This window comes from Poecilia latipinna, unplaced genomic scaffold (assembly GCF_001443285.1).
Source record: "Poecilia latipinna isolate Pla-1442-1.1 unplaced genomic scaffold, P_latipinna-1.0 Scaffold113, whole genome shotgun sequence".
Classification (NCBI taxonomy): domain Eukaryota; kingdom Metazoa; phylum Chordata; class Actinopteri; order Cyprinodontiformes; family Poeciliidae; genus Poecilia; species Poecilia latipinna.
The window spans coordinates 69,124-83,911 of record NW_015112729.1 but is presented as its reverse complement, the minus strand read 5'-3'; the positions used below and the strand labels follow the sequence as shown (position 1 = coordinate 83,911).

The following is a 14,788-nucleotide window of genomic DNA, read 5'->3' as shown; positions in this document are numbered from 1 at the left end:
AAAAAAAGGTGAAAAAAGAAAAAAAAAGAAAAAAAAAAAGCCCCTAAAAAAAAAAAAAAAAAAAAAAAAAAAATATATATATATATATATATATATATATATATATATATATATATATATATATATATATATATATATATATATATATATATATAATATTACATTAGAGAAAGATTGGCCTAATACTGTTTGCAGAATTTATTTAGTTGATCAATACCGAGCAGATTTTCAGCATTAACAGCCTTTCTTAACGTCATCCCAGAGCAGAGCCCAGACTTTGACTAGGCTCCATCAAGACATTTTTGTGTCACTTAGAGGTGAACTTGCTGATTTATCCTGATGCATAACCCAATCATGATTGACACATTTCTTCAAAATTTAGAACAGAATTTTTAGCTCCTTCAATTGTGTCAGAACCGGAGCTAGATTGGTTTGTTTGATAGAGAGAAAGTCAATGATGCAATGCACTTTAAGTCAAAGCTGGAAAACTGAATTTTTCTTTTTTATCCTTTTTTTAAACACGTTCTAACCTTTAACGGTGACAAAAAAAAGGCAGAAAAGGGAACAAACAATTTTTCACAGCACTGTGTGTAAGACTTTACAAAAAATCGAAGATTCAGTGTGATAAACATTTCAACTTTTCACCAGTACCTATTTGGAATATGCTGCTTTTCTAGGTGGACGTCTCATTTCTCTTAACAAGACCAGTTTAGAGGGAGTCACATTCAGCGACGCTGCTGCCATCCTTCAGAACAGTCCTGACGAAGTAGAGCTCATCGTTTCACAGCCTAAACGTAAGAGTTACTCTGCTATGTCTTCTCTGTAATCTCCATAGTACGGCCACTTCAGGGTTAAGGTTTGTAATCTCTCTCGGCTGCTTTCCTTGCAGACTCACTAAAGGACAGACAGGGCTCCCTGAGTCAGAGCACTCTAGGTTTGTCATTGGAGAGGAGTTTTGGGTCACAGACCACCCTGAGTGGCACAGAGTTTCGCCCCCCTGTGGAGGAGCTGGAGGAGGCCATCATCTTGTCCAGCATGGCCACTCCGAAGCATAACAGGAAGCTCCACATTCCGGTTGTCCGAATACACGACGCTCAGGTAGGAGGCATTGTTTCACAGGGGCAATCGACTTTGTTTCCGTGGAAGATGTTTAACAGGTCAGACAGCTTCTAGTGCTAAACTGATTAGGTGCTCCTTATAATTGGATGAAGCTCCGCGTCATCCTGTGGTTTCAGAAACAATACTTGAGTAAACATGCTTGATTGGGACAAAGGATTGGGAGAAAATCAATGATGCAACACACTTTAAATGGTCCTCCTTAAACAGATAATTGTTTGCTACTTAGTGTTAAATGAGCTACAGACTTTATTTATACTCTATTGTGCAATATGAGCGTATGGTATTGAATTGTACTGTTTGTAAAGTACCTGAAAATGGCCTTTGTAGTCATTTGAATTTGATGGATTAAATTGAACCGAGTCAAACTGAAACTAACTGAACTAAATAGGAATAAACTGAATTGAATGGAGCTCAGCTTCATAACAAATGTCGTTTCAAAACAGATAAAAGAAAATAAGAAAACAGTATGTATGTTAATTGAAACTTGTAAAATTGAGAGGTTCAAAGTCAATTATATAAATTCTTATTTGATCATTTTGGGCCTTTCTGTTTTTCTTCCCCTATTGTTTACCTTGCAGACAAAAAGTGGGCAGTCTTGATTTTCTTAGAAACTGTTTTTCTTTTCTGCTTCCCTTTTAGGACGCGTCTCCAAGGTCTCCGTCCATCTTAAGCCTTAAAACAGGAGATTGTTTTACTATAGATATAAAGAAAAGCGGTGGGAGCCTTGGAATAAGTGTCACTGTGAGTGACCTCTTTTCTGGTTTTAATCTGTTTTTTAATTTTATTGTCTTAACTATTTTGAAGAAGGCTTAAGAAGTAAGAGAAATGTTCTTCAAACTAGAAAGATAACTGGAAAGACTTAAAGGGAATAGCCTAAATACTTTACAACAGTGCAGGAACCCTAACGCCTACATGCTTATTGAGTTTGGATGGTTAGGCTCAGTTCAGGCCCATGACATTGAATAATTACATCTTTTTTTCTGCTCCAAATAGGGTGGAATAAACACAAATGTGCAATTTGGAGGCATTTATATTAAGAGTTTGGTGCCAGGAGGAGCTGCTGAGCAAGACGGACGCATTCAGACTGGTATTCCTTTGATCTTTAATGTTAAACAGTGAAATAAAATTGTGAAACAAAAGATTTAAATAGATTACGTTAAAAATTCACATTTTTTTCAGCTCTGAGTTGTGAATTATCACTCTTTCATGTCAGTTCGGATAGCTTGTTTTTAAAAATTAACTTGAAGGGTTAGAATAGAAATTAAGTTACTGGAATGTTTTTGTGATTTATATGAAATCAGAGACTAAGTACCATAATGCTTCCTACTTCTGTGTGCATTTCCTTAGATATAAATATTGATTGCTGTCCTTCAGCAAACACAAATTCCCCCATAATTCTGTGTGTATAATGTAATTTGCACATTCAAGAGATTAAAATTGGACAGGAAACAATCTGTGTTTGTTGACACAGATGCAAACCATCTACACATTGACACTGCTAATTGTAATGATGTTTGTTTTTGTGCACACGGCAGGAGACAGACTGCTGGAGGTTGATGGGACCAACCTGAGGGGAGTGACTCACCAACAGGCTGTCGAGTGTCTGAAAAGGACTGGGGAGGTATTTACAAACAAAAATATGCACACTAAAAAATGTAAAATAAAAATAAAAAAATTAAACATGATGATGTTCTTGACTGGTTACGTTTTCCAGGAAAGAAGAGCTTCAATTCACATGTTTATGTTATGAATCATTTTAGAGCTGAAGCAGTCAAATTTTCTGACTGATTTTCAATGTCAGGCTTTGCGTTTCAGTTCCAGTTTTTGCTTCCCCTGATGCTTCAAACTCTTTTTGGATAAGAACATATAAAGCTACAAGAACAGCCCGTAAAAATTTTTTTTATTCAAGCCTTCCTGCTAATGGGATGAGAATTCATAATTCACATTAGAGACAGATCCAACATTGCATGTTTAGAGCAGCTAACAATATAAAACAGCAACTTCCATGTGTCTTCCCCTAAAAAGTAGATTATTACCTTTGAAAAGATGCTAACATGTTCAAATCCAGAATATTCTCTGAAAGACAGAAGTTTGAGGTTTAAATGGATAATTAATCTTCCTTAAAACTGCAAAGCATTAGGATACTTATTCTTTTAAACCAATGCACAGGCTTCATAGTTGCTTTTTAACGCTCCAAAGTGGCTCTTCAAATATTTGGCTGATGATGGCAGAACATTTTATGAACAGTAAGTAGAGGAGACCAGTTTTTAATTTGCCTCCCATCTGAATCATTAAACTTCTACAACAGAATGACATTATGTAGCTTTTTTCTGTTCTTTCATATTTCCAAAACTATTCATACTGATACAGATTAAACATGAATTTCCATTCCACTGAGAAATTTGCCTAAAACAGGAAAACAAGACAAAGCCCTTGCTTTATTTATATTTATTAATATTAATAAATATCGAAAATGCCACAGTTTTCTCCCTTTAGCCATTGTTAAACCTAAAAATAGGTATAAAAGTGTTTCTATTATTTGTTTCACCAGGCTCAAACAACTTTACTGGCTGGAGAAAACTGCAATTAATTAGGAAAATAGGCAAAAATATCTGTTAATTTCAAAGGCTGACTTTTGTTTTAAAGATTTCACTACTAATCACCTACTGTTTGTGCTGAGACTGATTGTTTTCTGGTGCATTTTAAAGACATGAAGAGGCTTACAGGTGTCAATCTGTTCCTTGAAGGTGGTGAACCTGCTGCTGGAAAGGGAGCCTACCGCTGTCTTGGAGCACAGACCTGACTCCCCCTGCTACCCCCTGATTCACAGTCCGTCATACACTCAGTCGACCCCCAGGACAGAGGTCTCCATGGAAACAACCTTGAGTGGTCGAGCCAAGGACTACAGCTTTGTGACGGATGGTGAGAGGAAAGAGAAAGGGGCAAATGCACCGTCTCAGATAAAAAAGAAAAAACCTTACACACACACACACACACACACACACACACACACACACACACACAGGACCCAGGGGTGACTGTGACTCATCTGACAGCTACATTGTGCTAGCTGTCAGAGGCATCCAGAACTGATGCTGCCTCAGTCCCTTGAGATTGCATGCACTGAAAACTGTAAAGGAACAGTTCACCGTCTGCATAAACCCTCAGTTTTCTTAGCTGGACTATTAAAAGAAAAGGTGCAAAATATACACTTAAAAATGTACAGATAGACCGTTTCAAATCACACATTCTCTTCCTCAGTTATGTCTTCTCTCTTTCACAGAAAATACCCATGAAGTGGTTCTGAAAAAGAGCTTGTCTGGTCTTGGCTTCAGCTTCTACATCTCACAGCTGCGCTCGGGAGCAGACCGTGGTAGCGTGGTTCGCATCAAGCGCCTGTTCCCAGGTCAGCCGGCTCAAGAAAGCGGCCAGCTGCGAGAGGGGGACATCATTTTGTCTGTCAACGGAGAACACGTGAAAGATCTCTCCTACCAGGTTGAGTTTCCACTTTTAAAACGCTGTCATGACTATAGTGTTCATGGTTTATATATGTAATACATCAATGAACTTGTTGCATAACAGCAGTGTTTTCTCTGGCTACAGTAATATGTTATTAGTGAGATCATTGGCCCTGTTCTCTGTACGCCCTGGTACAATCAAAGCATTTAATTTGATTTTAAGAAATTAATGCTGGAAGTGTGAAACGCAAGATCAATTTTGAAATCTTGTCACAAATACTTTCTTAAATTTAGGTGTGGACTTTGGCTGGACCCTTTTATAGCTTGGCTTGCAGCCTCTCTAGTATAAAGTCTGGTTTTAAATATTCTCTTTTCTGAAGAGAATTGGTTGTTTTGAGTTTTAATGAGGGGATAAACACAAATGCACACCACACACAGTTGTTCACTTAAAATCCCAGTAAACTTGGGCTAAGGATATACAGAACAAATTGGCATGATTACATTTTTCATATTTATATGATTAATTGGGTTTTATGTCTGACTGATTCAGTTCTCCCTTAAGGGTTTTTTTGGGGGGGACCATCACCATTTTCTTCTTAATTTCAGAGAGTTTTGTTCCTGCTGCGAGGAGCCCCATCTGAAGTCCACCTGGTGATCTGTCGGCCCCCTCCTGGAGTACTTTATGAAGTAGATGACAACACACTGGTAGTATAAAAGTTCAAATATCACGCCTAAAACAGTTGCAAGGCATAAAGTAATGTATAGCAATGGTCCAACTGTTTGTCCAACCCTGCAGAGTCCTGCCCCCATACGTGGCATTCGATCCAGATCTCTTGACATCCGGCTCGGAGAGGACTACAGCCAGCTCCTTAGATCTCCAAGTGATGCCAACATACACGAGCAGCCCAACCAGGAAGAGGGTCTGACCAACAGCACAGAGAAAATCCCAGATCCTCCCACAACTTTACCACCCTCAGAAAGTGAAATGAGCCTGGAGAATGATATGGAGCAGGACTTCCCTCCTCCCCCGTCTCCTCCTCGAACGCCTCCCTCCCCGACATCACCCACATCTCCTCCATCACTGGTCTCACCACTGTCACCCACCTCGCCTTCTTCACCTCCACCCGCCTCGCCACCGATCCCACCAGAGCCACAACCAGCTGCTGGGAAACAGGAAGAACAGGAGGAGGGAGAAGCTGAGAGGAGGAAAACGGAAGACGAAGAGGAAGCTTCAGCGACACTGAGCTCAGCTTTGATGCTTATGGATGTTTATGCAAAAACTGCCTCTAAGCCTGTATATACCAGGTACCCTAACATTCAGGCTAGGGTACAGTGACGGTTTCTGATACGTGGGGGGCGCTCATGCCCCCCATATGTGTCTTTTCATATTATGTATATTAATTTAAAAATAATAATAATAATAGAGATTTTTTTTTAAACTAAATTACACTTGTGTTTGTGAATTTGCAGTGGGGTCAGAGAGGAGGCAGATGGAAGTGTGACCTACTGCCTTATGGGAAATGGACTGACCATCATGGCCGACGAAGAGTACTTGACCATCAGCTCCACCTTAGAGCCTGCCCACAGCATTCCCTCCCACACTGTACCGACGACCATCGAAACCCCCGAATCTCAAACTCAGAACAGCTTTCAGACTCCAAACTTTCCCCCTCATGTCCCCACCACTCCCAACATCGCGCCACTTAACTTCTCATCCGACACGCCGACCACTTGCCCCCTTGTCTGCCCATCCCAGCCGCTCACAACGCAGCCTCCGAAAACAAAGCATCACCCGATCCAACAGGGCCTTCTTCCCAGCCACTTCAAAGCGACGTCCAAGAACATTCGGCCTGCGGTGCCTCCCCCACAGCCTCCGCCCATAACGCCAATCACGGCCCAGATTATCTCCTCAGTGCCTCCCTGCGCAGGAGCGCCCACCCCGACACTGCCTTCCACAGTGCTGACCTGTTCTGCCCAGATCCAACCCCAGCTAAGAGAAGAACCAGAGAGGAAGGGAAGGGAATACAAGGATGATTTTGATGAAGAACTGGATGAAGAGGAGGAAGAGAGTCGGAGGAAGGCAAGAAACTGCTGTTCAGTTCTCAAAGTTTCAGTGTTGAAAATAAAATCTATGACACATTTGATTACATTGTGTTAGAGATTATATAAAAGCATAACATGAGACAGATATAGTGTGAAAAAAATCAATCTCCTCTGTGCTCTCCTTCATTCATCTGCAATAATGTGCTGCTGTTAGTCAGAAACAACCAATCAGAACCAGCAGGAGGGTCTTAGCACCGTCAATCATGCTCATGTATGAGTTCTAGATGTAGTAATGGTGGAAAAACAACTTAATGTTACAGGACAACATGATCATCCGCTGTCATAGGCGGCCATGCTAGATAGCTTGCGTGTTCATGACAGGTTACGATGTGGGAAAGGAGCTGAAGCGTTCCTTTTTCTTGGTCTTCTGATTCCAACTTTGGCAAGTGATTTTGATCAGGACCAGAAGCCTAAATACACTGAGATGCTGCAATTTAACCTGTCTGTCACGAGAGGACCCAAATTTGGGTCCTCTCGTGACAGGGGTGTCAAACTCCAGTCCTCAAGGGCCTCTGTCCTGCAACTTTTAGATGTGCCTCTGCTGCACCACACCTGAAGAGAATAATTAGGTCATTAGCAAGGCTCAGGAGAACCGATCTACACAGGGAGGAGGTAATTAAGCCATTTCATTCCACTGTTTTTTACCTGTGGCACATCTAAACACTGCAGGACAGCGGCCCTTGAGGACTGGAGTTTGACACCCCTGTCATTGTGAATGACAACCTGAGACCAACAGGTTAATCACCTGATTTTTGAAAATTATGTTCAACAAGTAATTTACCTAAAAAGTGGCTAGGGAGTGTATAATTAATGTATTGGTGTAATACACAGTTGTGAAAATGGATGGTTCTGAACAAGGTGTTTATTGCCGATCTTCCCACATTTTAGGGCATGATTAAAGAGTTTGAGCTCACAGTGGTCTTGACCAAGTCCAGGAGCGGAAGCTTTGGGTTCACCATCACTCGTAGCAAGATTGATAATTGCTACTACATACAGGAAATATTGGACAACCCCGCCAAGGCAGATGGACGACTCAGGGCCGGGGACAGGCTTATCACGGTACGCTCCGAAGCACGCGTCTGCACATTGAAGGACTCTTTCTAGGAATGAGATGTGTGCCGTGGCTTTTCTTTCAGGTAAATGGGCACGATGTTACCTGTGTGGCAGATGATGTCGCCATGACGGTACTCAGGTCGTCACCTAGAAGGCTGAATATGACCCTCGGCAGAGCGGTGAGCAATCTGGTGGCTCCGCCTCCCTGCGACAGCTTGCCTGACGTCGTTCTCCACAAGACCCCTTCAGGACAGCTGGGTGGGAGCCCATACAATAAATGTTAGTTTCTTAGACACACCAGTTTAATTGGTCAGTGGTATTTGAATCTATGTGTGCTTGTGTCCTTCCCAGGAATAAAGCTGACAGGTGGCATTGGCAGCAAATGGCAGGGCATCTACTGCTTGGAGGTGGTGCCAGGCTCCCCAGCCAGCGAGGAGGGCAGCGTCAAGCCCAATGACAAGATCCTGTACATCTGTGGCAGGTGCACCCTGGGAATGACGTTAGAGGACGCAGTCAAAGCCTGCGAGATCGCCCCTCGTAAGGTCAAACTCAAAATTATTCGGTATGTGTTCGTCTTGGACTAAAAACAAAAGATATCGTCCCATTTCAGTGTTTATATTTTTAAGTTAACCTTTGGCTTCTTGGTTTCTGTGTCACAGGGAAGACCAACCAGTTACTCCCAAAGCTAAGTGGAACGGTGAGTTAAATACCTTAAAGTTAATGGCAGGATAGTTTGTATGTAATGCATCATATGCACTGATGGACTGCTTAGAAACCAGGTATGTTTGTGCTGAACCGAGAGGTGACTATTTGAGTTCAATCATTACCAGATAAGTGTTCCTTAAAGCAAAAATATTGGCTTGTCTATGCATGCTGCACTCCTGTTGTGTTTGCAAAGACAATAGCTTTTGTATATTCAAATGGTTCTTTTCATTAATAGGTTTATTTGACTGGAAAAAGGACAAGAAGTTCTTTGCTCGTTTTGAGGAAACTGTCTCGTCTGAGAGAGAGTTTGCTGTTGAAGACGGTAAGTATTTTTTTTTTCCTTTCCCTCGTTTAATTCTCCATGTATCTCCTCCAAACCCTCCATGAGCATTTTCTGTTCATATTACGATTTCCTGTCAGGTTTCAGCTCATTGTCCCACCATCAGTAAGAAGCTGAGCTCGGTGCTAACAGATACCTCTCTCTGCTGCTTTGTGTGTGTAGGCGTGTGTGTAGGTGTGTGTGTGCGTGTGTGTTTGTGTGTGAGCTCTGAATGCTGACAGACAGATCCTGGGCTCACAAAGTGGAATTAATAATTAGCAAGCCCTCCACTGGTGTATTGGACTGCAAAGCCAATGGCATCACACACAGCTACACAGACGTACACACACACACACACACACACACACACACACACACACACACTAGGACCCATGCAAGCAGTGGTCTACCGGACAGATAGCAGCTCAGTTGCCCGGTGACAGAACATAGAACGGTAAACGACAGTGCAGAGGGTCGATCTGAAAAGATCAGCCTTGTTGATCTGTCGCAGAGAGGACGCATCCGTCAACGCTTCTTTTTGAAAATGGCCGAAGAGGTGGGAGGTTGGTGTGTTGTTTGTTTTCAAGGGCTTCATAGACGAGAGCAGGAGGCCTAACGCAAAGGACCAACCAGACTTCCAATCTTTTCAGATCATCTTTATAGTAGTATTATCGTCCCATCAGAATGCTTTCTGATTTGGGTAGTTTTGCGTTAATAGCTACTTCATCCATTACGTTTGCCTTTCAGCTGAAGCTGTGCGTAGGACTGCAGAGAGGTTGAGATGTTGCTCTCTCACCCAAGGACAGGATGTAAGTTTCTGGAGTGTTGTTTGTCTTTCTCTAGTTATTAATTGTTGCTGGTGTACCTCTTTCTGCTCCTTGAATATGTTTAGCTCATCTTTCGAAGGTATCTGTAACAAACTATTTGTCACCTGTCAGCCTGAAAGAGGATTTTCTGGGGAGGATTTATCCGATTTGTTTAAGATCAGGCTTCTTTCCAGTCAAACACGTCATTAAGGTTAATAAAATAAATTTCATGTAACTCTGTGGGAACTCTAAAGTGAAGTGTTCAGTCTCTCCCTTCCTCTCCCTTAAACCTGCTTTAATATTCTGACCACAAGTCATCTAAGTCACTCAGAATATCTTTTAACAACATCTTATTTCAGAAAAGGCCACAGTCTAAAGAGATTTGCACTGGAATATCTTTGACTGAAATTAGCATGTCTATGTTTTTAATATGACTTGATCGGGTCAATAATTTAGCACATAACATATTTCCAATTACCAATATCCAGACATAGCCTCTTTCACATCATAGCTTTGCAATAATCATGTAACCATGAGCCACCCCCTAGTTATGGATCACTTACACATCATACCAGGCTTATAATGAGATTATGTTACGGGCCATGTGTAAGATGTAAGATATGTCAGGGATTTTCCCTCTATCTGGCTCCATTTGCAAATGCATTTGCTGCTTTATCAACTGAATAATGTGCGTAAACAACAATAAGACTTTACACAAGAAAGTAGGATATGATTTTAAAAGATGGACACAGAAAATTCAATCTTGTGGCCAACATAATCACAGACAGTTTGCAGGCACTTTTAAAAGATAAATTTTGTCTGAGTCTCTTTATTGCAAAGTATTTTCATCTTGGGAATTTGTGTTAGCACATGCCTTAATGTGTGAAGCTTTGTAAACCTTTAATGTATGCTAAAAAGTATTTATTTCATCAACTTTGCTCTTCAGAGTTGCATCATGCAAGTGGAGTTCAAGAAACCCGAAGGCGGAGGCCTCGGCTTCGCATTGGTCGGCGGAGCTAACGGCAGCATGCTCCGAGTTAGAGAAATCTGCTCAGGTGGAGTAGCTGAGCAGGACGGCCGGCTGAAAGTTGGGGACATTCTTTTAGAGGTGACAAGCCATCGTGCAGAACCGCCGTTTGGTTTTCTCCTTTGTGTTTTCTGATTGTCGCTTTCTGACGGCCAGGTGAATGGTGTGATCGTGTCCGGCCTGAGCCACAGTAAAGTGGTGGATATTCTGCGGAAAGCTGAGGGGACAGTGCAGCTCACGATCTGCAGGGACATCCTGCCCCTGACCTACTCTGAGTCACCTACTCCACCAAACATGTCTGCTCACACTGAGGCTATTTTAGCAGAGCAGCCGGCTCATATGTCCAACTCTGATGTCTGCTCAGCTCCTGAAAGCCTGCAGGATAGGCAAGCTGAGCGCCTTGTTGGTATGATGTCCGGCATCTCTCTATCCTTTTATCAATTTGACTAAATAAGATTCTTAAATGTTGCATTTCAAGTTCCCTCCACTTTTACTGTAAATATGTGGAAGCCTTAAATTAGTCTTTTGCTGAATTACGTGTATTCAGTGAGAAATATTTTCATTAATATCACCGAGTCACTTTTAATGGCTTTATTTCTATTGTCTGTTAAAAAAAAAATCTAATTTTTACTTATACTTTACTTTTTGATTTATTCGTGTATTCAGAAATTTTTTTAAGTATTAATCACTTTGTGTTCTCCTTGGATGTTATGTAGCAAAGCTATTCACACTCAGGGTAATTCAGACTGCTCCACAGCAAAAACAAAGGAACAGACATTTCCAGTAATTGTGGAGGGTGCTGTTGAACCCTGATGAAGTGTCATCTTGAGTAATATTGACAGCTGAAACTATATATTTTCAGATGCCTCTGTAGAGCCTGTGGTTAATGAAACTGAAGTTATCCTCACATCACCGCCTCCTCCGCCTCACAGAGTTACTGTTATGAGGGATGAGACTTCAGTTCAGGAGGTAACACTGATATCAACACAAACGCCCTAATCCTAATTTCATAATTTAACTCAACTGTCTGTTTAAAATAGTTAATGTTCCATTCCTCTTTACTAACATCCACTAACATCTTCCTCCTCCTGTCTGTTGCTTCCTCTCGCTGCTTGTCTGTGGGACAGGAGAGTTGTAACAACACCCCCTCTCATCAAGCTTGCTGCCCCTCCCTCAGTGTCACTGAAATGTTGCATGGAGCGTCTGACAGGTACAGACAGCTCCAACTTGTCCTTTGTCCTTGTACGTAGTCTCTGTTGTCCTTCTTCACCTTCTTAAGCTTCCTGTTCTTGTTCTGTTTGCTGGAGTTCCACTTCTAACCACACGAGGGCAGCAGAGAGCAACAAATAATGCAACAAATAACCTGAGCGAGACCAAACCAGCATAGTTTTCAATAGGTTTATTGGACCGATCTTTTTTCAGGAAAAACACAGCATGCTGACATTTATGAAAGAGCTGAAAAGCGTTTTTGAAAAATTATGTAACTGAATTATATATTTGAATCTGGGAAAAAATGAAAAATAATAAAAATTAAATGTATTTTTTTTCAGTTCTGTTTATTTATAATGCCATCTCAACATATTCTAAGATAAACTGGTCATTTTTTTTTATTCAGAAATACTTCATAAATAATTATGTAGACAGATTTAATAAAATGAAATCAAATCTTTCTAAATCTAAACAAGTAAGATTTAGCGACCTTTTGATCAATATGAACTGATTCCTACAAAAAGAAGAAAAGTACAAAAACACCTGATTTCTCACCAGAGTTTGCTTTGCTTGATGAAAGGATTTTCTGAAGCCTGAGGTCTGAATTTAAATGGAAATATGCTGTGATGATGTAAATGTAAACCATACATAAAGCAAATCATAATTGATTATTGATTTAAATCCAATTAAAATAGTTTTTTTAAATATCATATTTTTCAATTTTCAATAAATAAGCAATTGTGAACTTTTTCACATCTTATCACATTGCAACCACAAATTTCAGTATTTTATAGAATGATTTTTGAGGATAAACTTATACAATGTAGAAAATAATTGTGTTGTTAATAACAAAGGAAACATGGTTTCAAAATTTCTTCCAAATAAAAATCTAAAAAGTGTTGTTTGAATTTGTACTTATCCCTCTTTACTGCAATTACCCTAATTAAGATTCAGTTCAACTGCTGGCCTTTACGAGTAATAAAACTGCTACATGACTCAATTTGTGTGCAATTAAAGCTCAGTACTGATCTGTTCTGTGAAGGCCTCAGAGGTTTGTTAGCAATGTTCTGTAAAGAAGCTTTTACTTGGTTCATTTTAGTCCATTCTGCAGGAAAACAAGTTTGTGACCTAATTTCTACCCCACCTGCTCACCTAGGAGACAAATTGTGACCAAACTGTTGGACCAGTCTTGCAAGGACATTCGGAAAACCCAGTCAGATGGTTGGAGCAGCGACGAAGATGATGACGTATTTGACGCAGCTTGTCAGGAGGTTTCCTCGCCACAAACAGGTGCCTAGCTATCTTTCATTCTTTATTACAATTTTTTATTTATCGTGCACGTTATCTTTCATGAGTGTTAAAAGAAAATCCTTGCTCTTCTCCTCAGGTCCGCCTTTGGTGTCACAGGAGGAACTGGCCAGTCTAGCACTGATTACTCCTGCCAAGACCAGCCAGTACTCCGGCTCCAGAGTCAAAGCTCTCATAAAGATCCTGCAGCATCAACTGGACCAGCAGGAACTGGTCAAAGAGTTTCTGGTGTGCTTATATATATTAAAAAAACCATTTCGAAGCGTATAGCAGTATGCAGCAAACAAGCTCATGAACATATTTGGACTTCTTTTATATTCAGTTGTCTTATTTGTTCTTTTTATTTTTTGCATTGTGTTAACTTTAGGCTCTGGAGCATTTGAAACCTTCAGACAACTGCTTAGTTGGAAAAGCTCCTGAGAACAGAGACAAGAATCGCTACAGAGACATCTTACCCTGTAAGACGACTTTGTTTGCTTTAGATGACATTGTTAATGTTGTTATTGTTCATAAATTATATCATATTTGCTGAGTGTTTTTAGAACCCTTTTAACAGACAAGGTGGACATGCTGTATTGGGCAAATTTATTAGTACCCTTTGGATAGATGTGTCAAAAAAACTTTAAAATGATTTTTTTGGTGGGTCTCATGATTTCACAACATTCATTCAATATGGAGAATAGAATAGAAACATTAGGCTGCTGTAGTGATAGATTAAGTAATAGTACGACAGTGCACTGATAAACATGTAATGAAGACCATTTCTGTAATTATCCAGATTTATGTCTTTAATAAATTAAGAAAGAAATTGTTTTAGAAACAACACAATCATATAAAATTTGACTGTAAATACATGCAGCAAAATGATGAAAGCAAATAATTTCTCTTATGTTATTGAACGTTAACATCCGAAAACGTAGCCTCAGACTGTTATCTAGGGAAGCCTAGCTACCAAACACATGGATGTGCTTGAGACCTGTCCAGAAGGTTTTTCCTGTCACACTCTGACTGTGTGTGGGGGTGAGAGGGGTCAACACGGAGACGAATGAGTGTGATAAAAGGAGCAGTGACTCCCAGTGGAATTCAAACTTCCACAACTTGCCATATGCCTGTTAACTGGTTAAGAAAATAGAAATGTACTGTTTTAGTTCCCAGCTTGGAGGTATTTTTTCAAAGGAGACAAATTTCCAGTTTGTGTGTATTTCACTTATTTTCATGACCACACAAGGAGGATGTGCAGGGCTGTCTGAGTTAACATTCCCAACCTTCATGGGTCCATGACCAGTCCCATCATTAAGAGCTTATATCGCAGCATTTGGATACCCAGTGTTGAGATAGTAGAGCAATGTTGATGGATGTAGCATTTTTTATATTGATTACGGGGCCAAAGCCACTGATGCATAGCTTTGCAACTATGTTAGCGGAGCATGGTGCCCTTTTGTAATTGCTTGTTTTATTTAACTTTCCCAATAATTCTCATAAAGGAGTTTAAACCATGGGAAAAAAAACTCTGGGTGGTAGTAAACGATTTACTACCACCCACTAATAGGTGTTGTTTTGACTTAGCGCAACATAGTTTGGCAAATAGATAAATAGTAAATCACACTGACAAAATAAAAGCTGAATCATTGGATCATCACCTTTCAGACAAGCTATGTCTATGTTTTATTATTGTCTTATT

At 40.4% G+C, this 14,788-nt stretch overlaps 1 protein-coding gene across 2 annotated transcripts in view; it reads left to right on the top strand.

The window, feature by feature from the left end:
• Nucleotides 1-14,788, top strand: part of ptpn20 (protein tyrosine phosphatase non-receptor type 20) — a 40,715-nt gene that overhangs the window by 16,074 nt on the left and 9,853 nt on the right. The window contains exons 21-43 of one of the 2 annotated variants that reach the window (XM_015028036.1): nt 678-794; nt 890-1,098; nt 1,759-1,860; nt 2,113-2,206; nt 2,655-2,740; nt 3,867-4,041; nt 4,403-4,614; nt 5,184-5,282; nt 5,374-5,882; nt 6,048-6,657; nt 7,569-7,739; nt 7,817-7,991; nt 8,085-8,295; nt 8,393-8,430; nt 8,674-8,760; nt 9,505-9,566; nt 10,510-10,671; nt 10,747-10,996; nt 11,453-11,559; nt 11,718-11,800; nt 12,956-13,089; nt 13,187-13,335; nt 13,475-13,565. In XM_015028036.1, coding sequence (XP_014883522.1) covers nt 678-794; nt 890-1,098; nt 1,759-1,860; nt 2,113-2,206; nt 2,655-2,740; nt 3,867-4,041; nt 4,403-4,614; nt 5,184-5,282; nt 5,374-5,882; nt 6,048-6,657; nt 7,569-7,739; nt 7,817-7,991; nt 8,085-8,295; nt 8,393-8,430; nt 8,674-8,760; nt 9,505-9,566; nt 10,510-10,671; nt 10,747-10,996; nt 11,453-11,559; nt 11,718-11,800; nt 12,956-13,089; nt 13,187-13,335; nt 13,475-13,565 — 3,933 coding nt within the window. Of the gene's footprint in view, nt 1-677; nt 795-889; nt 1,099-1,758; nt 1,861-2,112; nt 2,207-2,654; nt 2,741-3,866; nt 4,042-4,402; nt 4,615-5,183; nt 5,283-5,373; nt 5,883-6,047; nt 6,658-7,568; nt 7,740-7,816; nt 7,992-8,084; nt 8,296-8,392; nt 8,431-8,673; nt 8,761-9,504; nt 9,567-10,509; nt 10,672-10,746; nt 10,997-11,452; nt 11,560-11,717; nt 11,801-12,955; nt 13,090-13,186; nt 13,336-13,474; nt 13,566-14,788 lie in introns of those variants that run through there. The other variant, XM_015028037.1, reaches the window with a different exon arrangement.